The sequence below is a fragment of the Wickerhamiella sorbophila genome (assembly GCF_002251995.1).
Source record: "Wickerhamiella sorbophila strain DS02 chromosome Unknown contig1, whole genome shotgun sequence".
Classification (NCBI taxonomy): Eukaryota; Fungi; Ascomycota; class Dipodascomycetes; order Dipodascales; family Trichomonascaceae; genus Wickerhamiella; species Wickerhamiella sorbophila.
Genome location: NW_020193984.1, coordinates 258,956 through 282,691, shown reverse-complemented (window position 1 = coordinate 282,691; position 23,736 = coordinate 258,956). Strand labels below are relative to the sequence as shown.

The window sequence follows — 23,736 nt, the reverse complement described above, 5'->3', positions numbered from 1 at the left end:
CGCCCCCATACCGCACCAGCACATTTGCTGGGCCCCACTTCAACATCTAATCTAATCCTCCGCATTAGTCAACCGCCTTGACAATGGATACGCAAAGCAGAGCTCTCCAAAGCATTCGAGAGTTCCTGCAAAGCAAAACAAGCTACGATGTGCTGCCAGTTAGTTTCAAGATCGTCATGCTTGACACAAAGCTCACATTGAAGGGCACGCTTCTTACACTCCTGCAAAACGGCATCATATCCGCTCCGTTATGGGACTCCAACCAGTCAAGATTTGCCGGCTTGCTCAGTTCCCAGGACTTTATGAACGTTGCTCAATATTTAATTGACCGTCCAGAGAAGGCTGAAGAAATCAACACGATCACACTTGACCAGCTTGCTGAAATTGAAAGCACCATCGGCGCTCGCCAAATCGAAACATCCCGCATTCACCCATTCAAAAGCCTGTACGAGACTTGCCAACACATCGTGGAGTCAAAAGCCCACCGAGTGCCATTAATAGACACAGATCCGGAAACAGGGCGCGAAATCGTTGTTTCTGTCCTCACTCAATACCGGGTGTTACGGTTTGTTGCTCTGAATTGTAAAGAAACCCAAGATCTCAAGATCCCCATCAAGGACTTGAATCTGGCGACTCGCGAGAATCTACACACCGCCACAATGGATACTCAGCTGGCTGATGTTGTTGGTGCGTTTTCGAAATACGGCGTGTCGTGTGTGCCAATTGTAGATGAGAATAACAAGCTGCTCAACGTCTACGAAGCTTATGATGTTATGACCCTGATCAAAGGTAATGGATTCTCAGATTTCTCTCTTTCTATTGGCAAAGCTCTGATGCGCCGGCCTCAGGATTTCGAAGGCGTTATAACGTGTTCAGAACACGATTCGGTTGCTCACATCATGGAAACAATCAGACGATCACGGGTCCTTCGTTTGTGCATGGTTGACGAAGAAGGTAAGCTGCTAGGTCTAGTTACCTTGGTTGACATCCTCAATTATATCATGTTTGGGTAGACCTAGTAGATCGTCTCATTGTGTGCAGAACTCATGATCGACTGGTAGGTCACATTGCTTTCATCCTCACGGGGCGGGCGGAATAGTACCACGCCACAGGTGATGTTGTCTCGACTGCTCTTTTTTATTGCGTACTCGACTAGTTCCGACGCCATTTCCGATGCTGTTCCAAGATTTCGAGCTTTAGCAACCGCGTCCTGAGGCGTCATAACGTCCCATAGTCCATCTGAAGCGATAATAACAAACTCATCTTCATTGTTGATGTAGCCATAGTTCACAAACGGAATAGCACAAGCATACGGCTTGTATGCAAGATCACCAAGCGTGCGTGTCACAGCCAGACCGCCATACGGCCCAATAATCCGGCCGTCTTCACTCATCAAACATGTCTCACTTGCCAAGCGGTTGTGCTCCAGCATTTCCCTGCAATTGTGGTCATACGATATCACTTTGGCCACCCCATTTTGACAGAGCACTATGGTCGAGTCCCCCACGTTAGCAGCCACAAATTCTCTGCTTGTCTCACGCCATAAGAAAACACTAGCTGTGGTTCCTGTGCTAGCGTTACTCAAAAGAATAGCCCTGTTTGCATTGCTGAACGCCATGTGCAGGCAATTCTCCGGCCACCCGCAGTCTTCAACCGCCGCCTCTATGTACTTGTGTAAATTATCTCGGCACCAGCGCGCACTATAGTCACCGCCATGTCCGTCAAATACACCAACGTATTGATAGTCGTGGACTCGTTTGCGAGCGAATCTGTCTTCTTGTTCTTTACCGTTCGCGCTCTGGTGAATAGCCACTTGAGCAGGCATGTTGTCCCAAGACGAACTAACAACAAAGTATCTACTATATAAAGACCCGCTCTAACACACTCCCAAGCCAGACTGACCTCAGTCTAATTTGTGAGTGCGCCAGTTGCCTTCAGTGCAGCGGCAACGACACGGTGCATTCAGACCATGAGCAAGCTCAGAGGGCCCAAATACTCGATTCAAAAATAGGTAACAGTAAAAGGTACACGGGGTACCGTTTCAGTTGTTACACTGAAAAGAACAGATACTACACATGATCTTAGCCAAATGGCAAAGAGATTTGAAAAAGAACAGTGGCGGACTAAGGATTTTATACTTTTGCTTATGTCAGAGATCTGTAATCCCATCCCCCCCCCCTCCCCCCCCGTCTCGACATGTACCCAACACCGATTTCGACTGTGCTTATCTGCTTACTATGGTTAGCAAATTGGTCCAAGAATGGCTCAGACTCGATAAGAATCCTCAGAGTAGGGCAGAAATTGAGGATTTGGCCAAGCAGGATCCTGAAAAACTCGAGCATCTCATGTCTCCTCGCATTGCCTTCGGAACTGCCGGCCTCCGCGCATCTATGGAGCCGGGCTTTGGCCGCATGAACCATGTAACGGTGCTGCAGGCTTCCCAGGGCTTGGCCGTATATGTCGAGAAAAACGTAGAAGACGCCCATGCTCGAGGAATTGTAGTTGGCCATGACCATCGCCACCACTCAAAGGAGTTTGCGGCCTTGACGGTTCTGGCCTTCGCGTCCAGAGGATTCAAAGTGACCTTCCTGGGCCAGGTGCACACCCCAAGCGTACCTTTCGCTATCGATTTGAAGAGGGCCGCATGTGGAGTTATGATTACAGCGTCGCACAATCCGGCAAAAGATAATGGCTACAAGGTGTACTGGTCGAATGGCTGTCAAATCATCCCCCCGCACGACTCGGGAATCGCCGCGGCCATTCAGGACAACCTTGAGCCGTGGACTTGGGACATTGATAGTGTTTCGGAGATTCTGGATAATCCGGTTTCAATCACTGAGGAGTATTTCAAAAGTTATGACTCGCATACTTATACTGCAGTCGACACTGATCTCAAGTTCGTATACACGCCGATGCACGGTATTGGCTTGCCATACTTTGAGCAGGCAGCCAAGATGTTGGGCATAACGAACCAATGTGTGATTGTTAAAGAACAAGCGACCCCAGATCCGGACTTTTCAACGGTAAAGTTTCCTAATCCCGAGGAAAAAGGGGCGCTTGATCTTGCCTATAAATATGGCGATGAACACGGTGCAACAGTGGTTCTAGCCAACGATCCTGATGCTGATAGATTTTCGTGTGCTGTTAAAACTGAGCATGGCTGGCAGCAACTGAAAGGTGACGAAGTCGGTACGCTGCTTGCAGACTTTTTGATCAAGCACACCAAGGGAGTCGCCAAGGACAAAATCGCACTACTCAATTCAACTGTATCGAGCCAGGTGACTCGTCATTTAGCCGAGCATTACGGCTGCCATTATGAGGAGACTCTGACGGGGTTCAAGTGGCTGGGAAATAAGGCCATCGATCTCGAAAAAGAGGGCTACACTCCTGTGTTGGCTTATGAAGAGGCCCTCGGGTATATGTGTGGTGGAGTCCATGATAAAGATGGTGTTAGCGCGCTACATGTGTTTGTGCAGCTGCTTGCCTGTCTCCAAGGAGGAGCTTTGGCCGAGCTCGAGCGAATCTCTAAGCTTGTTGGGTACTTTTCGCAATACAATTCGTATTATACTGTTTCTAATCCTTCGCAAACTAATAAAGTTTTTGCAAGGATTCGAAGCAATGGTATCCCAACTAAGATTGGCGCCCTGGAGGTTGTTAAATGGAGAGATCTTACGACAGGGTACGACAGCGAACAGCCCGATCATAAGCCCGCTCTGCCAGTTTCCAAAAGCTCTGAGATGATCACTGCCGAAGTGAAGTACAAATCAGGTACTGCTCGCTTCTCTACGCGAGGGTCTGGCACAGAACCAAAGATCAAAGTATATATTGAGGCAAGAGCAGACAATGCAGAAGACGCTGAAGTTATTGCTAAAGGTGTTTGGGATATTCTTGGAAAAGAATGGTTTGAAAATTTGCCGTCGGCTTGATTGCATAGTTTGGTATCCCGCGTTTTGTGCTCTATCAAAAGTATCTTGGCGGTTTCAGTCATAAAGTAGTTAAATTAGGGAATAAGAAGATTCAGAGTTATCAACGTATTGTGTTCGAACTAAAGCAGGACCCAGTGGACTCTGGTGAATGGATTCTGGTAGGAGCTACGGCAGGTACTTGGGTCACACAAGTTCCATCACAAGAAATCAAAGGTGACATTCATGAGCGATCAGCAAAGCATATCAACTACGTACAATCATTATATCAGGGAAACTGTCTAAAAACTCGCAATCCGGTTTGTTCAGTGTATTCCGAGCCCGCAGCATGGCCATCTAGTGCTTGCATACAAAGAACCCCAATCCTTAAAAAAAGGGAGTTGGGCGGATTGAACAAAAACATCGTTTTCAACTCAGCCATCGTCGAGATCAAACATAGGCTCCACTACAATCACGACCCCTACAATTGCCTGGCCAAGCACTGCTATGATCAACTCCTGCAGATTGATCAAAAGATGATGTCGCCTGATTAGGGTTCAGATGTAGGGCTGGGTTGAGCTAATATAGGTTGGCCACCTTGCCATTCTAACATAACAAACCATACTAGAAACCATGTCAGAGACTGCTGTTGAGAATCCTACAGCTGGCTCCCCACTTGATGAGCCCGTGATTGTAGATGCCGTGGCAGACGCTGTGCCGAAACCAGCAACCACACCCGATGGGTCATTTACCACGCGTCAGTCCCGTGAGGAAGCCACGATTGAGGCACGTCAATTTGTTTACGATCAATCTTTTGGTACGCTCACTACCATCAACCAGAGCGGCAACTTTGAGGGCTTTCCTGCAGGTCAAATCGAGTACTACATTGACGATGCCGAACAAGATGCTACATTGCTGTTAATCGCGGTTGATATGTCTTCTGCCTTCCGCAACATCGGCAGTGGCTCGCCGTGCTCACTAGCAATTCGTACTGGCGACCAGCCAAACGGCGAGACGCCCCTCCATGCAGCCGCAGCCAAACGTATTATCCTATACGGAGAGTTTGACTATGTTGAGCCGAGCCTGAAGGTCAAAGCTGCTTTCTTTGCAGCGCACCCTGATGCTCTTGAATGGGCTCCTGGTATGCCGGGCTTTCACAAGACCCAATGGATAAGGTTCACTATCACCGGTATCCATTATATTGGTGGGTTTGGAGACCGCCATTACATCGGATCTCTTCCGGTCGACAAGTATGTCGACGCGCCGGTTAATGAGCGATGCAAGCATCCTGAATCAGATTCATTTTTATCTCGATTGTCCAGGATGACTTGGAGGTAGTTACGACCGCGAGTCTTTTGTAGACAAGCGAGTCAATGTAGTCATGTCATTAAGTTACGATAAAGTGCGATAAGGCACGTCGATGTTAAACGCATATCGAATAGGGGGGCACGTCAAGGTAGAACGCATATTGAAAATGGAGGCAAAGAGTATCTGTGAATTCCGTCGGCAGGTTATTTACAGGTTGAGGTAAGAGTTCGGTCTACGATATGGTCTTTAGCGTTTGTTTAAGAGCAGGGGGGTTTACAAAAAAAGTCGGCAGCCTCGGGGGCTTTCTACGGGGAGTTTAGATCACCAAAGGGGACTGCCAACGGTAGAGACAGAGGGGGTTAAATACTTTAGTAGAGCACGAACTTGGCCTTGCCGGAGGTGACGGAGACAGTGCAGCCGTTGGCACCACCGTTGTAAGAGCCATTCTCGTAGACACAGTTGCCAATGACATTGCCGCCATCAGAAACAATCTTGACGTTGAAGTTAGCAGGGGAGCGGTTGTTGGGGTTGGGGATGAGGGAGAGGTAAGTGACACCACTGGCCTGACCAGCACCAAAGTTAAGAGGAGCCCAGTTACCGACACCAGAGCCGGGGGTACCCCAGACACAGCCGTCCTCAACACTGACGCCAGCGTTGTTGACGTAGTACTGGGCAGAAGTGGGCTTGCCCTGCCACTGGTAGTAAGACTCCTGGACAACAACCGTAAGCAAGTTGCTGGAGCCAGCCTTGACCAGAGTAGGGATAACCATGTTCTCAGTACCGGGGTAGTCGGTGCGGCAGATAGCGACATCCTGGCTCAGCTCAGACTCAACGCTAGCAGTACCAGCGCCGGCCTCACAAAGGTTGTCAGTGTTGGTGTTAGTACGGTAGAGCTTGCCGCCCTTGCACTGCAAACCACCAACGGAAACACCACTAGCGGGCTGGTTAGAGGGCCACTGAGTCTTGGACATACCGGGCTGGCAGGCATAAGAGCAGTAAGCACCCTCAGTGCAAGAAGAACCGCTGGAGGAGCTGCCGCCGTTAAGGAACTGGATACCGGACCAACCGCCGAAGCCCAAGTAGTCGAGAGCAACGACACCGTTTCCGGCGGGGAAGTCAGAGCAGTCAATGACACCGTCCTGGAAGGCGCCACCGGAAGAGGAAGAGGTGGTCTGCTCAGTAGAAGCAGAAGAGGAGGCAGCGCTGCTGGCTGCGTTGTCACCGGCCTTGAGGAGGACAGACTCAACGGGAGCAGCGGCGGCTTGGGAAGTGGTAGCAGCGGGAGAAGCGGCGGCCTCGGAAGTGGTAGGAGCCGGAGCAGCAGCAGCCTGAGAGGTGGTCACAGGGGCAGCGGCGGCAGGGGCGGACTCGGTTTGAGGAGGCGCAGCGGCGACACCCTCGCTGATAATGTTGCCAGCCTGGTCAACCAGGATGGTCTGGTAGACGACCTCAGTAACGAGAGCACGCTTATGAGGAGCGTGCACGTGGTGTTCGAGAACAAGGTCGTCAGCCATGGCGTAGGCGGCCATGGACGCAATCAAAGTGGAAGCAAGAACGGACGATTTCATGATAAAGGAAGGACAAGATCTTGAGTTAGTAAAACTAGTTTTTTTGGACTAGCGGGTCGCAAAAATGTCTTGGATTACAATCAGGAGCAAAAGTGAGGGAGCGTTTGGCAGAGGGTTTACGCTTAGGAATGCAAAGTCGTGAGTGGGAGTAGTTGACGCGTTATTCACATTAGTCATCGTGTTTCAAAACCCCCCTTGGCAGAAGGGGTGTCTGAGGTGGGTCTGACATGGTGTGTGTGTGTCGAGCTCGAAAACCCTAGCCCATGACGCACACGAAGACGCCAGCACAGAAAACAGTAACTGGGCTGGGGTTTCAATAACTAAAACGGGACGGCTCCAGCCACAAATGGCAGTGAGGACCATCAATCCGTAAAGTTAACCACCATTCATCTCTAGGTTCATAGTACTAGTCTTCAAACACCACACAACGTGTAACTTGCTCTATGCAGCGCTTTGACATCCACATTACGTCTCACCACCCTGTTTCCAGGGTGACAGCCAGCCCTCCGGCCTAGTAAACAACATTGTTACCTAGACAGCGTGAGCGGACTGGAACCGAAGGTTGCATCCAAAAGTTGCGCCTGTATGTAAAATACCTCTTTCTTCAGAAATAAACCCGCAACAGGTCACCTTTTGAGGATAGTAGGAACACTCCAGTAAACAACCCGAATGCACCGTAGCAACGTGTGGAGCCGTCCGAGTGACGCCAAAACTTCAAAATCTCCGAAAATTATACAAACAAAATATTTCGCACACCGAAAATTGCGCTGAACTTACCGTTACTGAATATAAAAAAGGAAGGAATGGACGTAGTTGGGATTCAGTTGGCACCTCAAGTAATCACCTGTAATACTTATACTGGTCTCACAGCTTACGTAGGCGATTACATGCAGGCAAATTTTTTTCTGTAGGACCTGCATATGCATGCATTTATATTACTGGAAAGCTGTTGGCGTTATCGGTGAGCTCAGTGATTTAGTTTGGCCCGTGTCAATATATTGGCGCCGCAAAATGACAACACACACTACAAGGTACCCTACATCATATATATTGCAACGACCAGCGATTTTTATCGAGCAAACATGTTCAAATCTGTGGTCGTGTCACTCCACTCTGTAACGAACTTCCTACCCTACATGCAGCACTTTCGCCTCACGGAGCGATTTGTACTCGCAAAAGCTGGCTCTTTTCGGCCTGAACACAGCATGGTGACGCATGTTTGAGCTTTGATAACAACCTTATAGGTCCTTGAACCTTAACTTGTTTGAATGCAGGAGAACGACCCCTCTAGGGGTCTGGTTAAGCTCAACTGCTCCCCGACTTGGATCGGGGTTTATGTCAAACGGTAAGAGAGGTCCCGCACGAGAACCATCGGATGAAACGAGCGATTAATTTTCCAAAAATTACACGGCAAGAGCCTTGTCAGATGCTCAAAGAGCTCCCTACCTGATGTTGGAGGTCTCTTCTTTAGAGTTCACAGTGGGGTGGAGGTTCAGACAAACCGTGGCCAGTTCTGATCTGCCCCGGACAGCCGACTTCGTCAGAACTTTGTCACGGTGAAGGAAAATTAGTCATTGCATGAGATTACTCACTTCATAGTCATCAGACAGGACTCTTGGGGCGCCCCCCATCACATAATAGGGCTTTACGTTATAGGTGGTGGTGTTCCTCGACCGCGCGGTATAGAAACTACGCAGAAGGAGTAAACGGGCCAACCCCCCCACGAATCTCCAGAGGGGGTTAGGTGAAAAATTAGTCGGGCGAAAACCCTCCCCTTATAACCAATACACCTTTAAATATGTCTTCCGACGCTAAGATTGTTGAGCTTCCTAACGAGACCGAGAACCAGCCCATCGAGGAGGGTGCCACTGTGAACGTCATCTCGCGCAACGAGAAGAAGGCCCGCAAGCTGCTTAAGGGCACCGGCATCAAGAAGGTCGAGGGTGTCAACCGGGTTGTTCTGCGTCGCCGCGGCGGTTCTTCTTTCGTCATTAGCAACCCTGAGGTCTACCGCACCCCCAACGGCTCTTACATTGTCTTTGGCACTGCTCAGGTCCACCAGCAGGACTTTGCTCAGCAGCTCGCTCAGCTCGGCGGCCAGGCCGCTGCCGGTGCTGCTGGCGCCGACGACAAGTCTCCTGAGGCCATCAACGCTGACCTCGAGGCTGCTGTTTCCAAAATGCACGTCAACGGAGAGCCTGAGGAGGAGGACGACGCCGAGGTCGATGTTACCGGTCTCGACGAGGAGAAGCTCACCTTGGTTATGGAGCAAGCCAACGTTTCCAAGGCTAAGGCTGCCAAGGCTCTCCGTGAGAACAACGGCGATCTCGTCAACTCGCTTATGGCTCTCACCAGCTAAGCTCTTAAACCTGTTTTAAAGGAGGAAAAAAAAATAGCTTCATATATATGCACGCCTGTTTTCTCTTTTTAAATACACATAAATTGTTAAGGAGAGGCGTACTGCTTTGTCCACTCTTTGGCTGTTTCCAGCGCCTTCGGCTGGTTCTCTTTCCATTCAGCAGCGACGTCGTTAGCTAGCGGGTCGTCTGGATTGGGCGCGGCCAGTAGCGCCTGAATAGAAAGAAGAATGGTGCGAATCTGGAGAGCCGGGGACCAGTGGTCCTTAAGGACGTCTAGACAAATGCGACCCAGGCGGTCAATATTGGGGTGGTATATTTTGGTGAGAAACCGGATCCGCGGTGGCTCCATGGGGTAGTCCTGGGGCAGGAACAGCTCCAATTTGAAAATTCCGCCCTCATAGGGAGTCATTGCCGGGCCAGAAACCGTCACATCAAAGTAGCGCAGGTTATCATCGTGAGGCTGGGCTGTGATGCCTGGGACAGGATCGGTTAGAAGCATTTGCGTTTCCTTGACAATGCGCTTAGGAAGGGCCTGAGGTGCCGACATCGTAACAGAGCTAATCGAAATAAATCCTGCAATTCAGGGCGCAACAAATCCGTTTGTCAATTGAAGCTTCTGGTAAGACGCTAAAGTGAAACCCGTTTGCTGCTTACTGTAAAAAACCGCTTCTGCTTCGACCCGATATGCAGCCTCTGCCTCCGTCTACGGGTCCTACCGCGCGCGGGCGGTTTTTTGCCATTTCGCTAGGTATTATTTTAGGAGGCATTGCGACATATTATATGATGAGCGATTTTGAGCTTGTCAAACGGCTGGACGATCCGGCTAACCCAGAGCAGCGGCCGTTTAAGGTGTCTTTTAAACAGAGCGAACCATTGAGACTGAAACCCGAGGCTCAGGCTCGTCTTGATGCTGCTAAGAAGGCTCGGGAGGAGGCTGAATCGCCAAAGAGCTAGTTTGCTCCACGATCTCTGACCACAGGCGGTGGTCGATCTCTAATGGCGCCAGATCGAGCTTTTTTGCACAGTCGGTATCTACCGAAACAATTTCGTAGTTTCTAAATATATTCACAATTTGCGCGATTTGGGCTTGTAGGCAGGCCAGATCGGGGATTTTCCGAACACCGTTGACATGGCGGCGGAGGCCGGGTTGAATCATACAGCAGATGTGCTCAATGGCTTGGCTTAATTCCGGAACGCTCGTTGAATACGTCAGTGCCGGCTCGCTTGGGCCATCAAGCACCGGCAGCCGAGGATCAAATCTGGGCCGGTGTTTACGGTATGCCTTGTTTAGATCCTGGCTGTACTTGGTGCGGGTTGTATCGCAAGACACTTTCAAACGCTTCAAGTCCGTTCTGGCCTTGGCGATATCTTTTTCGATCTGGTTACATTCAGTCTGCTTGTTGGCAAGTTGGCGCTTAGTCTCGGCAATGAGCCGCAGAAGCCGCGCTCTCTCGGTGGCTAATTCAGACTTTCTAGAGTCAAGGAGATCTGCCTCTTGATTCGCACTCGTGCGTGAGCTCGAAAGCTCTTTCAACTCCTCTTGCGCGCTGCTCAACAGCCCATCGAGCTTGTTCACTACTGACATGTGACAACAAGAAACATGAACTGTACACAAAAAGAAGGGTAATACTCATTAACTAAGAGCTAATAAATAGCTAACTTATTTGCTGCCCTGGCTCTCCAAGTAGGAGTTGTAAGCACTAAGAGCCTCCTGGACCTGCTCCTGGAGAAGGTCTTCGCGGTCAACCAGCTCAATAAGCTCGTCATTATCCATGTCGAGAAGCATACCGGTAATCTTACCAGCGAGCTCTGCGTCATTGATAGACTTGTTCTGAAGGATTTTAGGGTAAAGGGCCTCACCAATGACCTGCTTCTTGGCCTCCTCGGGCACAGCAGCGACCACAGTGGCGAGAGACTCAGGCTTACCGGCGGTGGGGCCAGCAGGGTAGCCAGCGGCCGGGAAGTTACCGGGAGCGCCACCGGGGCCAGCCTGCCACTGGCCAACGGGGGCGGGGCCACGGGGCATGCCCATCATCTGGGGCTCAGGGAAAGGAACACGGCCGCCGGGGGGACCGTTGATGAAGCCAGGGTGCTGACCAGGGCCACCGTACATGACGGGACCACCCAAGAACTGGCCACGGAGACCGTTGGAGACGGCAGCCTGCTGCTGGAGACGGAGTTGGTTGCGAGCGCTGACCTGGTGACGGAGCTGAGACTGGCGCAGATCCTTGCGCTGGGCGAGCGCTACATAAAGGGGTTTGGAACCAAGCAGCTGCTGGTTCATTTCAGCAATAGCACGAGAAGCCTCCTCGGGAGCAGAGTAGCAGACAAAGCCGAAGCCGCGGGAGTGACCACTGTCGTCGGTCATGACCTTGGCAGAAGTGATGGTGCCGAAAGGAGCAAAGGCCTCCTTGAGCTTTTCGTCGTCGATAGAGTCATCAAGGTTCTTGATGTACAGATTAATACCCTGGTACTTAGTGTACTTCTCAAGACGAGCACTGTCGTGCTGCTGCTTGAGCTCGGTCTGACGCTCGAACTTGTTTTGGGCACGGCCAACGTAAAGCTTCTGGCCCTTGAAGTCGGTGTCATGGAGCTTGGAAACAGCCTCCTCAGCAGAATCGTGAGTGCTGTAGTTGACAAAACCGAAACCGCGGGACTTGCCCTCGGCGTCGGTGGAGATAACGGCAGAAGTGATGGTGCCGAAAGGAGTGAAGAGAGCCTCAAGCTCCTCCTGGGTAGTCTCGGTACCCAAGTTCTTGACGTAGACGTTGGTGAACTTGGCACGCTGGGAATCAGCCTCAGAAACCCGATCAGACTTGGCGATGTGGTGAGCAACATAGACCTCCTGGCCGTTAAGGTTCATGCCATTGACGACACGTATAGCCTTCTCAGCAGCCTCGGCCTCGGTGAAGTGGATGAACCCGTAGCCCATGGAATTGCCCTGGCGGTCGGTGACGACCTTGCAGGACAGAATCTCGCCAAAGGCATTGAAAGTATCGTGCAAAGCCTTGTTGTCGATAGTGGGGTCCAAGTTCTTGATGAAAATGTTGCCCTTACCGCTCTTACGAACACTAGGGTCTCGCTGAGACCACATGATGCGGCAGGAACGGCCATTAATGAGCTGGTAGTTAAGCTGGTCCATAGCGCGCTGAGCATCCTCGCTGTTATGGTAGTTGACGTAGGCATAACCAAGAGACTCACGGGTGACGGCATCGCGGCAGACACGGATAGAGGCAACAGATCCGATCTGGTTGAAGAGCTCGTACAGGTTGGCTTCGGAAGTGCCAGAGCTCAGCTCGCCAACAAACAAAGACGCGTTGCTCACACGGTTGGCATTAACCCCCTCAGAAGAAGCTTCAGCAGTCTTAGCAGAAGCACCCTCGGTGCTGGTAGCAGTGGCAGCGGCAGCAGAATCGGTGGCGGGTGCATCGGTTTTCTGATCGTTGAGGGACATCTGCTCAAGAGCCTTCTCAGCGGATTTGACAGAAGCGTCAGTCATTTCGAATTTTTTTGGTTTTTTGGTAAAAGGGAAGTAGCTTTTTTTTTTTTTTTGTTAAAAATTCGTAAATCCAAGAGACTTTGGGACTACGACTTTTGAGGAGGGGTTGAAAAAAAAAACCACCCCAAAAATTTTTATTAATGGCTGCCCGCAGCACTGGGATTTCGTGGGATGCTGACTGGAGGGTAACACTCCACACTTCGACTTTTTTCCACCACCACCACATGACATTTTCCGATAGAGGTTAGGGCCCGGATCGACAGTGTGTCGTATGATTGAAATTTTCAGTAGGCCAGTAAAAAACATATTTGTATATTATATATTATGTATTATTCGATTACTCTTCTCGTTTCTTCTTGTACATTGCCATAATTTTGCGTGAGGCCACCTTCACGGGCCAAGACCTACTCGCATAGGACCAGAGGTGCTTTTGCAGCTGTTCCCGATTTGGGGCATCGGCCACTTTTTTCTCGATAAAATCACCAATAGTCAACAGCTCTCGCTTCAGCAAAGCTCCATAGGTATTGCGATCAAGCCCATCTGGATTGCCTCGTTTGAGGAGTTTGAGATGGGACCGAACTGGGTCAAGTGCGCTCTTGCATTGCAGCTCATCCATTGACTCGAACTCTTTTTCGCCGCCGCTGGGCTCAGCCGTTGCAGATTTTTCAGATTTTTCAGGTTTCTTGGCTGCTGGCTTTGGGCGGTCCTTTCCAGCTTTGTCTTTAGCTGGACGGGGCTTTTTGGCCGGTCGAGCTGGGTGACTACCGTTGACACGACCACCTGCAGGTGAGTCTTGGCGAGGTGTTCCATCCTTGTCGACTTTACGTTTTCTTGATGATGTTGAGCCAACTGAAGCCGACGTTGACGGCCTTTGGGGGTCATCTTCGCCCTTGAGAACAAGCATCAAGTAGTCAACACGGCGACCGAGATGAACGGCACCCGGCACTGGATTCTTTTTCTTTTTGTCCGCAGCAGTGCTTGCACTGTCTCCACCCCCCGCAGGGGTGCCCTCTTTGCTTTCAGCAGGAACGGGTTCCGACTTGACTTTAGTGGCTTTGATATCATCCTTTGTCTCCAAGAAAAGCTTATCGCCCAGCTTGAGAGTGGGGTCATCACGGATCAAAGTCCAGGCTCCATATCCATATTTACGAACACCCATCAAAAGTCTTGAGTCGTCCTCAATGGTCCAGGGACAAGTCCAATCATTTACGGGTTTGACAGACTTGTTGAGGACCCAGCCTAAGTTACCTGCTGGTACGATCTCGCGAAGCAATTTCATATCTTGCGGTCTCTGAAGAATCAGCTCAGCATTGATATTCTTGACTTTGCGGAATTCAATAAGAATGGCCCGCTTCTCTTTCTTTTTCAAAAGCGACACCTTTGATGGCGCGGTTTGGGCACCGGGGGTGCCGTTGGCTCCCTCTTCTGGCTTGGCAGCATTATTAGCAGCAGCGGCAGCTACTGCTTGTTCAGCTTCCTTTTTCGCTTCAGCTTCGCGTTTTGTATGCTCGACATCCACTTCCTTTTTGGCGGTGGCCATGAGATCTGCCCAGGCCTCTTTGATGAGATCTGGCCGACGATTAGGCAAGTTACCGTCATTAAACAGCTTGGTCCACATCGAATCAATATCACCAAACCTCAAAATAGCTCTGTATAATGCTCGAATTTCTTTTTCGCTAAGTTCCTTTGCTGTAGCAGCATTTGCTCCAGCGTTGGCACCTTTGCGGTGTTTCTTCTTGTGGTCTTCTTCCTCGTCCTCCTTTTCGGTATCTTGACCAGACAAGTTCACAGTTGTTCTGCGTCGCTGTGACATTTCAATTTGTTCCTTGAGGAACTCTTCTTCTTTGCGTTTTCGCTCTTCCTCTTTGATCTTGGAGAGCTCAGCTTCAGGAATGATATCGTCCCAGGTAACATCCGCCTTGTAGTCAGTTACTTCGAATTGTTTCAAAAACTCTTCACCACCAAGATGTGATTCACCAAGATCTGGGGTTGTAACATGGTCCTCAGCATGGTCCAAAACATCATCAAGGTTCATGTTTTCAAGCTTGCGTTGATTATTATTTGCCTGGAACATATTTCCAGCACCAAACTTGAGAATTTCGCTGAGTTCGGAAGTCGATGGATCAGTTTTCTTTTGATATGACTTGTCAGTGATACCAAGCGAAATAACAGCATACTCGAGAATCATCTTTCGGCGAGCTCGCTCAAGAACCTGCTCCTCAACGGTATCTTTAGCCACGAATCGATAAACCATCACGTGCTTCTTCTGGCCGATACGATGGGCACGAGCCATGGCTTGTAAATCGGCCTGGGGATTCCAGTCTGAATCAAAAATGATAACAGTATCTGCAGTCATGAGATTGATACCTAGACCACCGGCACGAGTAGATAACAAGAAAACAAAATCGGGAGAGTCGGGTGCGTTGAAATGATCAATAGCTGCCCGTCTTGTCGCAGATGGAACTGTACCATCCAAGCGTTGGTACGGTAAACCACGTATACTCAAGTAATCAGCAAGGATGTCGAGCATTCGTACCATTTGCGAGAAAATAAGGACGCGGTGACCGTCTTTCCTGAGCCGGCCTAGAAGTTTGTCTAGAAGGACCATTTTACCAGAATTCATGATCATTCCACGAAGAATTTCCTCGCGGCTCTTACCACCATTTGGTTGAGACTCATTGAATTGATTCTCGGCGTTAGGGAACAAATAGGGATGATTCGATGCCTTCTTGAGCTCAGCCATGATATTCAGTAAACTCATTTGATTGCCACCATTAGGACCAGAGTTGAGTGCAGAATAGTTGCGTGAAATAATGTTCTTGTAATAATCAGTTTGCATATCCGATAATTCCACCCGCAAAATACGCTCAGTTTTCGAGGGCAAGGACTTTTCCACGTCTTTTTTGAGACGACGCAAAATAAATGGTTGGAGACGGCGATGCAAATCACGAATATACTCTTCCTGAACTTCATCGGGTTGCTCAAAGTCAATTTCTTGGTCGATGGTCAGCTGACCTGGCATCAAAAAATCAACTAGAGCTGCGAGCTCTTTGATATTGTTCTGCAATGGAGTACCTGTGATGAGCAAACGGTTGGCAACTTTGAACTCAGACAGAGACTCATAGAGCGCCGATTCAGCATTTTTCAAGCGATGAGCCTCATCGACGGCCAAGAACTGCCACTTGATGGATCCCAACTCGGACCTGTCCTTCAAAATGTACTCATAGGTAGTGATCAGAACATTAAACTTGGGCTTTTTATTGGCAGCATAAGGGTTGACATAGAATTCATAGTCAATAAGTGCCTTCCGAGCCTGTGTATTTCCGATATACATGATGTAGTTGACTTCAGGTGCCCAAAAGTCGAAAGTTTCCTGCCATGCTGTGATAGTGGATAATGGAACAACAACGAGATGGGGCCCGTTCTGCTTGCGACCGTAAATCAGCCATGACAAGAACGCTACCGTCTGCACCGTTTTGCCTAGACCCATTTCATCCGCCAAGATACCGTTCTCGTTACGAGACCACAGGAAGGCCATCCAGTTAATACCGGTCATTTGGAAATCACGAAGTATTCCACCTTTGATATATTCGGGCTGTTCAACCAATTTCTCGAATCTCGGGCGGTTATTGGGTGGGTATGTGACCGAATACTGGGGGGAGATCTTAGAGCTTTGGCGAGCAGTGAACTGATCTACCTGACTGGGTGCAATCTCAGCAATGGTACCGGCATCTTCCCAGGTACATTGGTCGTAGTTAAGATGCTTCCATTTGATGAAATACTGCAGGCCCATGCGACCGTCTTCCAGAGTCACACGATCAGACAGAACGATACGTTCAACCGTTTTGTATTCCTCGTGGGTATCATGGATACGTTCTCGCTCGATGTCCATAGCCTCAATATCTTCTCTGGTAGTCAGGTGGTCGGTACGGATTTCGTGATCCAAGATCACAAACTGGCGAATATAGTTTTCCAAGCGGCGATATCCTTTGTACTCCAAGAGGTCGCTATTCTTTTCCCAGGTATTGTGTAAATGGGAATAACCTTGCCATTTGATGTAGAATTCGAAATATTCTTTTGGGTTCTTGAAAACTGAATCGTCTTCAGGAGCATCGGGGAGTCTGCGATGGTCGAGGACCTGCTCTACAGCGTCAACAGCCTCGCCCTCAACGGGTTCGACCGTGTTTGAACGACGGCTACTTCTGTCACCACTGTCACTCAAGTCACTGTCGCTGTTGCTGTCGTCGTCGTTACCGCTGTCTAAAGCGTAGTTGATAGTTTTGGAATTACGGGTCGAAAACCGCATTGCCGGAGCATAATGAGAAAGCGCCTCGTCCTCAGGGTCAACGGACTTGCTTCTAGACTTTCTGTTCTTTGACTTGGTCGTTGACCCTCGTTTAGGGCGGTGAAACCCAAAGTCCTCCTCGTCTGTAGCATCTGCGTCGTCGTCACCTTCGCTCGCGCTTTCGTCCTCAACAGCTTTGCGGACACGGCGTCTGCCCGTGTTTTGCATTTCAGCGTCGCTGTTTTCATCACCACTGTCGTACATTTGGGGCATTTCATGCGACCTGCGGCTTCGTCTCAGCCCGTAGAGCTCGGGGTTACTGTATATTTCTTCCATGGCAGTAGGAGGCTGATCGGCTATTAGGCACAGAAGTAATTAACAAAATATAGATCTGCAGCACCAGTTCAGTTAAGATGGTTTGCACCGACTCTGATTTTCCAAATCGAAAACGTCGAAATACACAACGCTGCCCGGCGCTATCCAAAGGGGAAATACAAAGGTTGAAAAGTCAGCAGCAACGCCGTTGGAGGGATATATGATGTTCGCAATGGGCGTTCCACAGTAGTAAAGACGGGGTTGACGATCTTCTATGATGCTTTTAGGGCGGTTAACTGTGAAATAAGTTCAATAAATAAAGTGGAGACTCAAAGGTCTATAAATACAGTGCGTCTGTGGTTGGATAGGCCATAAATAGGGAAACAATGAAGCGCAATACCGACGAATGAGCTGGCAAAGCGACTCTACTGGCTGTAAAGCTCTTTGGACCAGTCTCAAAAGAGGTCGTGGAGATCATATAGATCAGCTCCATGTGGGCCCTAATATAAGCCATATCACAGTACAGAGAACACGGAAATGGCGATGAAACGGTTGCTAACACAGAAATTGGCACGCAAATTAGCAGATTAGGTGTTGTTTTGCATGGCTGCCAAGAGTGAGTGTGGGGTAGATGGGTTTCCCAGTCCTCAGCATACCCAGTCCGGAGTCTGGGTTCTCTGAGCATGACAAGATGCGCTAAACGTAGTAAACCGAACAAAACCGACATGAAAAGTTAACGGATACATTAGAACCAGCGAACAGAGCGCTACCCAGTGTCTTGAAGCCATTGCAGCTGCTTGTGGGGCACTTTCTGTACATGGAACACAGCAGACCCCAGCCAAACACAGAATAGAACTCAGATGAGCGAAAACCTGAGACGTTTTACGAGCTCAAACACTGACCTTGGCTCCAATATACGGGAGGTTTAGCCTCCTTGGGGCATCGACCAAGGCTAGCGCGAAACCGACTTATTTTCAAACATACGCGTTCCACTCGTCCACAGACACGACTAGAATGTGAGAAATACCACAATATGAAGCGTTCAAGTATAGTTGATTTAGCACATATCAGAGGGTTAATGGGAAAGAAAGTCGGGGGGTGAGGTGGTTTGGGTATCAACCCCTGAGTCAATATACGACGACAGGGTAACTTGAGTTGATTCGGGATTGGCCTGAGAAATACAGGCTTTCTTGAAGGAAACTAGGACCCTTAGACTATAGTACTAAAGATTGAGCAATTAGTTTGGATCTGCGCCAAGTTGGGGGTAGTCACGTGTGTAAGTGCCAGCACTTGCAGATTAACTAATTCCTACCGAATTGCACTATCGATTATGCTAATATACACGGTAACCCTCGTACGCACGTTGAATATACCCCTTATGTTCAGCCCGGCCAGGGCCCGACAATGTTCGAAAAATGCTTCGGAAGGGTTCCGGGTTTCAGCACTCAACATATTTATATACTGGAATAGGCTTCTTTTTATATAAATCAGTTAGAACGCCCTTGCGAGCGAGACGAGCTGACAATGCCGCCTGTTGCCCAGTTATGCTCAATCGGCATCTCATACGATCGTACCTTACATTGCCGGATAAAGACGCTGCGGGGTTATAGGATAGGGGAAGCAGGACGCGTTTTCGCTGGATAAAAACCAACAATGCTTAATCGGAACAAAAATATTCCTGGTGAGGAATTAGAAGAATGAAGCCGCTTCAATGGCCACCCCGCCTTCCCGCAATTGACCGATGCCGCAAGACTGCCCTAGACCATCGTCATGCTATGACTCTACAGCCAGTCAGCAGACTCGATGGGGCAAGTTTGTAGGAATGAGTAAGGAGGAATTGCCTGGATATAGCTGTTGTATATACCTTGAAATGTCGAAATGTTATCCAGAAATATGCTGTGCGCAACGGCGAAACTCAGCCGGGGCACCTCCGGCAGTCTCAGGGGATTTGCTTCATGTTCGATCTGCTTCCATTCAGCCCTTCCCATGCGCTCCAGCCTTCCCCAAAAACCTAGCCCATAATAATTGGGCAGTAACCCGTAACCTAATCCACCGAAACAAGTGTAGCCTCAAGCCTTTATCATCAAAACATTAGTGTTTCCCCGAAGCTTTCCTCCCCAGTCTTCTCCCAACATTTCGTTCCCTTAAGACGCCATTTGCGTAGACGTATCGACGTTTTTTTTTCTTGCTTGAGCTCTTTCAACAGTAAAGCTCCAAGCACAAGGCCAGAGTGATTTGCCGCACAACCCGATTTCACAGTTTTTGTGTGCGCCCCGACTCCCCTCCGTTGTGAGCCACCCTGTCAAAAGTATACCTGTTTGCACGGCGAGTGTGATACTGTTTTACTTGCGAGCAGCCCACGTCCAGCAGACTGCAAGCTCTTTATAGCGCCGCCTCTATCGTCATTACCCCACAAGGCAATCACCCTCTGACAACACAGAGTTAACGCTTTGTTTTTGCGCTTAAAAGATGCCAGAAATACTCAACGACAAATACGAGATCATCACAACCATCAACAAAGGCTCGTATGGTGTTGTAAGCCTGGTTAAAGACATCAGCTCAGGTGAGCATTACGCAGCCAAGTGCATCAGTAAACACCGGCCTGATCGATCTCGCTTCGCTTCCCTGGCCACAAACCGCCTTCTCTCGGAAAACCCCTCCGATAACCTTTCGAACTGTACTTCCAACTATGCGCTGTCAGACGCCCAAAGTATCATTGACGGTAGATACGAAATCCAAGTCCACAACCTGATTGGCAAACACCCCAACATCGTCTCGCTCGTTGACCATTTCGAGCTCGATGACAATTTGTACCTCATTCTTGAGTATTGCACTGGTGGCGATCTCTACGAAGCCATTCGCTCAGGGGGAGATATTTTCTACCCCCACCAGCGGATTCGTGACCTCATGAATCAACTCATTGACGTGGTTGAATTCTGTCATGGCCTCAATATTTATCATCGGGATATCAAGCCCGAAAATATCCTCATTTCTGCCGACGGCCTGTTCAAGCTGACCGACTGGGGTCTGGCCACCTCAGAGCTCAATTGCACGGAGTTCGAAGTGGGCTCCCGGCAGTATATGGCTCCTGAATGTTTTGGAACTACTGCCGAAAGCTACAACGCGGCAGCAGCTGATATTTGGGCTCTGGGAATTTGTCTTTTGAACGTTTTGTTTGAGCGCAATCCCTTCAAAGTTGCCAACCAGTCTGATCGACTGTTTACGGATTTTGCAGCGTCTCGCGAATCACTTTTCGATATTTTCCCAAGCATGTCGCAAGACGTGTTTGCGGTACTCAGACATTGTTTGACGATTGACCCTCAAAATCGATCGTTGTCTGGTATGCGTAAGGCCCTGGCCGAAGTACGCATTTGGTCGACCGAAGAAGAGTTTGAGCTCATTGCATCTGACAATGAGTTTGAGCCACCTGAGGTCGATGTTATGAATATTACCACCGAAGCGGACCGCCCTCCCTTGCGAGTGCCCACAGCTCTTGGTGTGTCCTTGACTCCAATTAAAGGCAAATGGGATTTGCGTATGCAGTTCACGCCGCCTGTTTCCAGAGCTGATTTCCATTTGCAACGCCCCAGTCGCTGCGTGCATGATCGTCTAACCGCCGGCAGCATTCTTGAAGAGGATGAAAACTTCCTAGATCAAGAGAGCCAGGATGATCGTTTCGATGCTACCAGCAGTGGCCGGACGCAGCTGACCAGTGATGACCATAGCCTGGACTCTGAGTCTTCTCACGAACATGATGATAGTATTTTCTGCATGGACGATCTCTCGCGTCCTTTATCTGATATTTCCGACCCTTCGACGCAAGGGTCGCCTGCTTTGCTGATTGAAAAATCTTTGGGTCCCACCGAGTCTGTTGCTGGCACAAACCTACCTGTTCCCTCGACCATGTTTGATCTTGACTTTGGTAACGAGGAGCTGGTCCCTCGGTCCTGGGCAGACGAAGACGAAGCTTTTTCTCAACACCAAAGCCTTCACTCCTTCGAGGTGACCTCTTCACGACGTTCTGATTTAGCCTTCTGATAAGTTATATTCTCGTATGTACATTGCATATATCTATTATTTTTTTTTTCGTCAATTTGTGATTACCGGCTCGGCAGATGGTCTGTGGAGATACTCGACATCTCTGATACAGTGGTACACGATTTTGTCACAGTCGCGGTCGAATCTGAACTCAAACGAGCCGGCAATGATAGGATATTCGTCGGGCATCATGCCCAGCGACTTGATAATCTGACCGGGTTGGAAAATGGACAACGGGTTGGAGAACGGGTCAATTGGCTGCGGGGTTGCTCTATCGGGTGAAATCGACCGCCAATTCACTTGCAGCTGCGGGTCTTTATCGTCTTTGTTCATATACATTGCTAGGATCATCAATTGCGACCGGTTTGGGAGTAGCAAAGATCGGGTCGCAAGCTGCAGCAACTTGACCATGGTGTTGTATGTTTTGAAGCCCGCGGCTTGAATCCCGTGAGTTTCGGGGAACAAGCAAAAGCAAATGTCCGGGTGGATGATTTCGTAGGGCAGGTTCTTGGTCAACAAAAGCGGAATATTGTCCTGGAGAACCTGGATTGTCGATCCTAGATTCGCTAGCCGCTCGTTCTTCTCGGGCTCAGTAGCGTAAAATCGAGTGAATGGCCGCTTAGCCGAACCAAAACGGTACCAATTGGCTCTTGTAAACCGGAGCATTGCTCCCTTCTATAATTTAACCAAAAAATACAGCCAAACACACTCAGCAGTTATGTAACGCGCGCCACAGACATTATATCAAGGGTGTGTTTACTAAAGACCGGAACTATACTATTCTAAGTAGCTTAAGCAGACCATTTTTTGAATTGGTTGATGAGACCACGGGTACTAGCGTCGTGGTCCTTGACATCACCAGGGGCCTCAATCTCCTTCTGGATCTTCTTGGCCAGCACCTTACCGAGCTCAACACCCCATTGGTCATAGGAGTTGATATTCCAGATAGCACCCTCCACGAAGGTGACGTGCTCGTAGTATGCGATCAACGCACCAAGAGTGGCGGGAGTGATTTTCTGGGCGAGAATTGAGGTGGTAGGACGGTTGCCCTTGAAGATCTTGTGGTTGACAAGAGCAGCGGGAGCACCCTCAGCCTGGACGGCAGCCTTGTCTTTGCCGATCATCAGAGCCTCAGCCTGAGCGAAGAAGTTCGAAGCCAACATATTCTGGTGTAAGTTGTTGGAGATAGGGTTGTGAGAGTTGGCAGACAGAATGAAATCAGCGGGGATCAACTTGGTGCCCTGGTGGACAAGCTGGAAGAAAGAGTGCTGAGCGTTGGTGCAGGGCTCACCAAACAGGATGGTGCCACTTTCGTAGTTGATAAAGTTAGAGTTGCGATCGACGCCTTTACCGTTAGACTCCATAGAAAGCTGCTGCAGGTAAGCAGGGAACCGGTGCAGGTACTGGTCGAAAGGAGCAACCAAATGGGTCTGAGCACCAAAGAAGTTGTTGTACCAGACACTGAGCAGAGCACCAATAACGGGAATGTTATCGGAAAGCTTGGTAGAGGTGAAGTGCTTGTCAACAGCCTCGGCGCCGCTCAGGAACTCGTCGAACTTGTCGAAACCGACGTACAAGGCAACAGAGAGACCAATAGACGACCAAACAGAGTAACGGCCACCGACCCAGTTCTCGAAACCAAACATGTTCTTAGGATCGATGCCGAACTTGGAGACCTCAGCCTCGTTGGTAGACAAAGCAGCAAAGTGCTTCTTGATGTCCTCGACCTTGGCACCCTTGGACAAGAACCACTCCTTGGCGCTGGTTGCGTTGGTGTGAGTCTCGGCAGTGGTGAAAGTCTTGGAGGCAATCAGGAACAGAGTAGTTTCGGGAGACAGGGGCTTCAGAACTTCGACCAGGTTAGTGCCATCAATGTTGGAAACAAAGTGCACGTTCAGAGGGCCAGAGTAGTGCTTGAGAGCCTCAGTAACCATAACGGGGCCGAGATCGGAGCCACCAATACCGATGTTAACGACATCGGTGATCTTTTTACCCGTGTAACCTGTCCACTTGCCTGAGCGGACGTCCTCGCTGAACTCTCTCATGTGCTCGCGAACCGCCTTGACCTCAGGCAAAACGTCCTTGCCGTCAACCTTCATGGGCGAGTTGCCGTGAGCACGGAGAGCGACGTGGTAGACAGCGCGGTTCTCGGTGGTGTTGATTTTTTCACCAGCAAACATGGCATCGCGGAGCTCCTCGACCCGGGCCTCCTTGGCGAGTTTGAGCAACAACTCGAAAACCTCGTCATTAACGATGTTCTTGGAGAAGTCAAACAGGATCTGCGAGTTGTCGTAGTTGGAGAAGGTGCGAGAGAACTTCTCGAATCGCTTGTTGTCCTTCTTGAACTCCTCGGGAACAGACAGAGTCTTGCCCTTGGCTTCGTACAGTTTCTTCAGCTCAGTCCAAGTAGAAAGGCTGGTTGTGGAAGAAATTGGCTTGAAATCGGTCATTCTGCAGAGTC

At 49.6% G+C, this 23,736-nt stretch overlaps 13 protein-coding genes across 13 annotated transcripts; 5 read left to right on the top strand and 8 right to left on the bottom strand.

The window, feature by feature from the left end:
* Nucleotides 1-83: 83 nt before the first annotated feature.
* Nucleotides 84-1,013, top strand: B9G98_00167 (5'-AMP-activated protein kinase subunit gamma; the record flags this gene model as incomplete). Its single annotated transcript, XM_024806725.1, has 1 exon — nucleotides 84-1,013. The coding sequence occupies one exon, from the start codon at nucleotides 84-86 to the stop codon at nucleotides 1,011-1,013; it is 930 nt and encodes a 309-aa protein (XP_024662493.1).
* A 2-nt stretch (nucleotides 1,014-1,015) lies between these two features.
* Nucleotides 1,016-1,825, bottom strand: B9G98_00166 (Protein phosphatase 2C 1; the record flags this gene model as incomplete). Its single annotated transcript, XM_024806724.1, has 1 exon — nucleotides 1,016-1,825. The coding sequence occupies one exon, from the start codon at nucleotides 1,823-1,825 to the stop codon at nucleotides 1,016-1,018; it is 810 nt and encodes a 269-aa protein (XP_024662492.1).
* Nucleotides 1,826-2,237: 412 nt separating this feature from the next.
* Nucleotides 2,238-4,102, top strand: B9G98_00165 (putative phosphoribomutase; the record flags this gene model as incomplete). Its single annotated transcript, XM_024806723.1, has 1 exon — nucleotides 2,238-4,102. The coding sequence occupies one exon, from the start codon at nucleotides 2,238-2,240 to the stop codon at nucleotides 3,924-3,926; it is 1,689 nt and encodes a 562-aa protein (XP_024662491.1). The 3' UTR covers nucleotides 3,927-4,102.
* Nucleotides 4,103-4,535: 433 nt separating this feature from the next.
* Nucleotides 4,536-5,240, top strand: B9G98_00164 (hypothetical protein; the record flags this gene model as incomplete). The annotated part of the gene is made up of 1 exon (XM_024806722.1): nucleotides 4,536-5,240. The coding sequence occupies one exon, from the start codon at nucleotides 4,536-4,538 to the stop codon at nucleotides 5,238-5,240; it is 705 nt and encodes a 234-aa protein (XP_024662490.1).
* Nucleotides 5,241-5,578: 338 nt separating this feature from the next.
* Nucleotides 5,579-6,778, bottom strand: B9G98_00163 (putative secreted beta-glucosidase SIM1; the record flags this gene model as incomplete). The annotated part of the gene is made up of 1 exon (XM_024806721.1): nucleotides 5,579-6,778. One exon carries the CDS (start codon nucleotides 6,776-6,778, stop codon nucleotides 5,579-5,581), a length of 1,200 nt encoding a protein of 399 aa, XP_024662489.1.
* A 1,798-nt stretch (nucleotides 6,779-8,576) lies between these two features.
* Nucleotides 8,577-9,137, top strand: B9G98_00162 (Nascent polypeptide-associated complex subunit alpha; the record flags this gene model as incomplete). The annotated part of the gene is made up of 1 exon (XM_024806720.1): nucleotides 8,577-9,137. One exon carries the CDS (start codon nucleotides 8,577-8,579, stop codon nucleotides 9,135-9,137), a length of 561 nt encoding a protein of 186 aa, XP_024662488.1.
* Nucleotides 9,138-9,223: 86 nt separating this feature from the next.
* On the bottom strand, nucleotides 9,224-9,685 carry B9G98_00161 (Ubiquitin-conjugating enzyme E2 13; the record flags this gene model as incomplete). Its single annotated transcript, XM_024806719.1, has 1 exon — nucleotides 9,224-9,685. One exon carries the CDS (start codon nucleotides 9,683-9,685, stop codon nucleotides 9,224-9,226), a length of 462 nt encoding a protein of 153 aa, XP_024662487.1.
* A 366-nt stretch (nucleotides 9,686-10,051) lies between these two features.
* Nucleotides 10,052-10,723, bottom strand: B9G98_00160 (hypothetical protein; the record flags this gene model as incomplete). Its single annotated transcript, XM_024806718.1, has 1 exon — nucleotides 10,052-10,723. The coding sequence occupies one exon, from the start codon at nucleotides 10,721-10,723 to the stop codon at nucleotides 10,052-10,054; it is 672 nt and encodes a 223-aa protein (XP_024662486.1).
* A 75-nt stretch (nucleotides 10,724-10,798) lies between these two features.
* Nucleotides 10,799-12,637, bottom strand: B9G98_00159 (Polyadenylate-binding protein, cytoplasmic and nuclear; the record flags this gene model as incomplete). The annotated part of the gene is made up of 1 exon (XM_024806717.1): nucleotides 10,799-12,637. The coding sequence occupies one exon, from the start codon at nucleotides 12,635-12,637 to the stop codon at nucleotides 10,799-10,801; it is 1,839 nt and encodes a 612-aa protein (XP_024662485.1).
* Nucleotides 12,638-12,974: 337 nt separating this feature from the next.
* Nucleotides 12,975-17,258, bottom strand: B9G98_00158 (Chromo domain-containing protein 1; the record flags this gene model as incomplete). Its single annotated transcript, XM_024806716.1, has 1 exon — nucleotides 12,975-17,258. One exon carries the CDS (start codon nucleotides 17,256-17,258, stop codon nucleotides 12,975-12,977), a length of 4,284 nt encoding a protein of 1,427 aa, XP_024662484.1.
* Nucleotides 17,259-19,706: 2,448 nt separating this feature from the next.
* On the top strand, nucleotides 19,707-21,275 carry B9G98_00157 (Serine/threonine-protein kinase KSP1; the record flags this gene model as incomplete). Its single annotated transcript, XM_024806715.1, has 1 exon — nucleotides 19,707-21,275. The coding sequence occupies one exon, from the start codon at nucleotides 19,707-19,709 to the stop codon at nucleotides 21,273-21,275; it is 1,569 nt and encodes a 522-aa protein (XP_024662483.1).
* Nucleotides 21,276-21,326: 51 nt separating this feature from the next.
* On the bottom strand, nucleotides 21,327-21,941 carry B9G98_00156 (hypothetical protein; the record flags this gene model as incomplete). Its single annotated transcript, XM_024806714.1, has 1 exon — nucleotides 21,327-21,941. The coding sequence occupies one exon, from the start codon at nucleotides 21,939-21,941 to the stop codon at nucleotides 21,327-21,329; it is 615 nt and encodes a 204-aa protein (XP_024662482.1).
* Nucleotides 21,942-22,066: 125 nt separating this feature from the next.
* On the bottom strand, nucleotides 22,067-23,725 carry B9G98_00155 (Glucose-6-phosphate isomerase; the record flags this gene model as incomplete). The annotated part of the gene is made up of 1 exon (XM_024806713.1): nucleotides 22,067-23,725. The coding sequence occupies one exon, from the start codon at nucleotides 23,723-23,725 to the stop codon at nucleotides 22,067-22,069; it is 1,659 nt and encodes a 552-aa protein (XP_024662481.1).
* Between the last annotated feature and the right edge of the window lie 11 nt (nucleotides 23,726-23,736).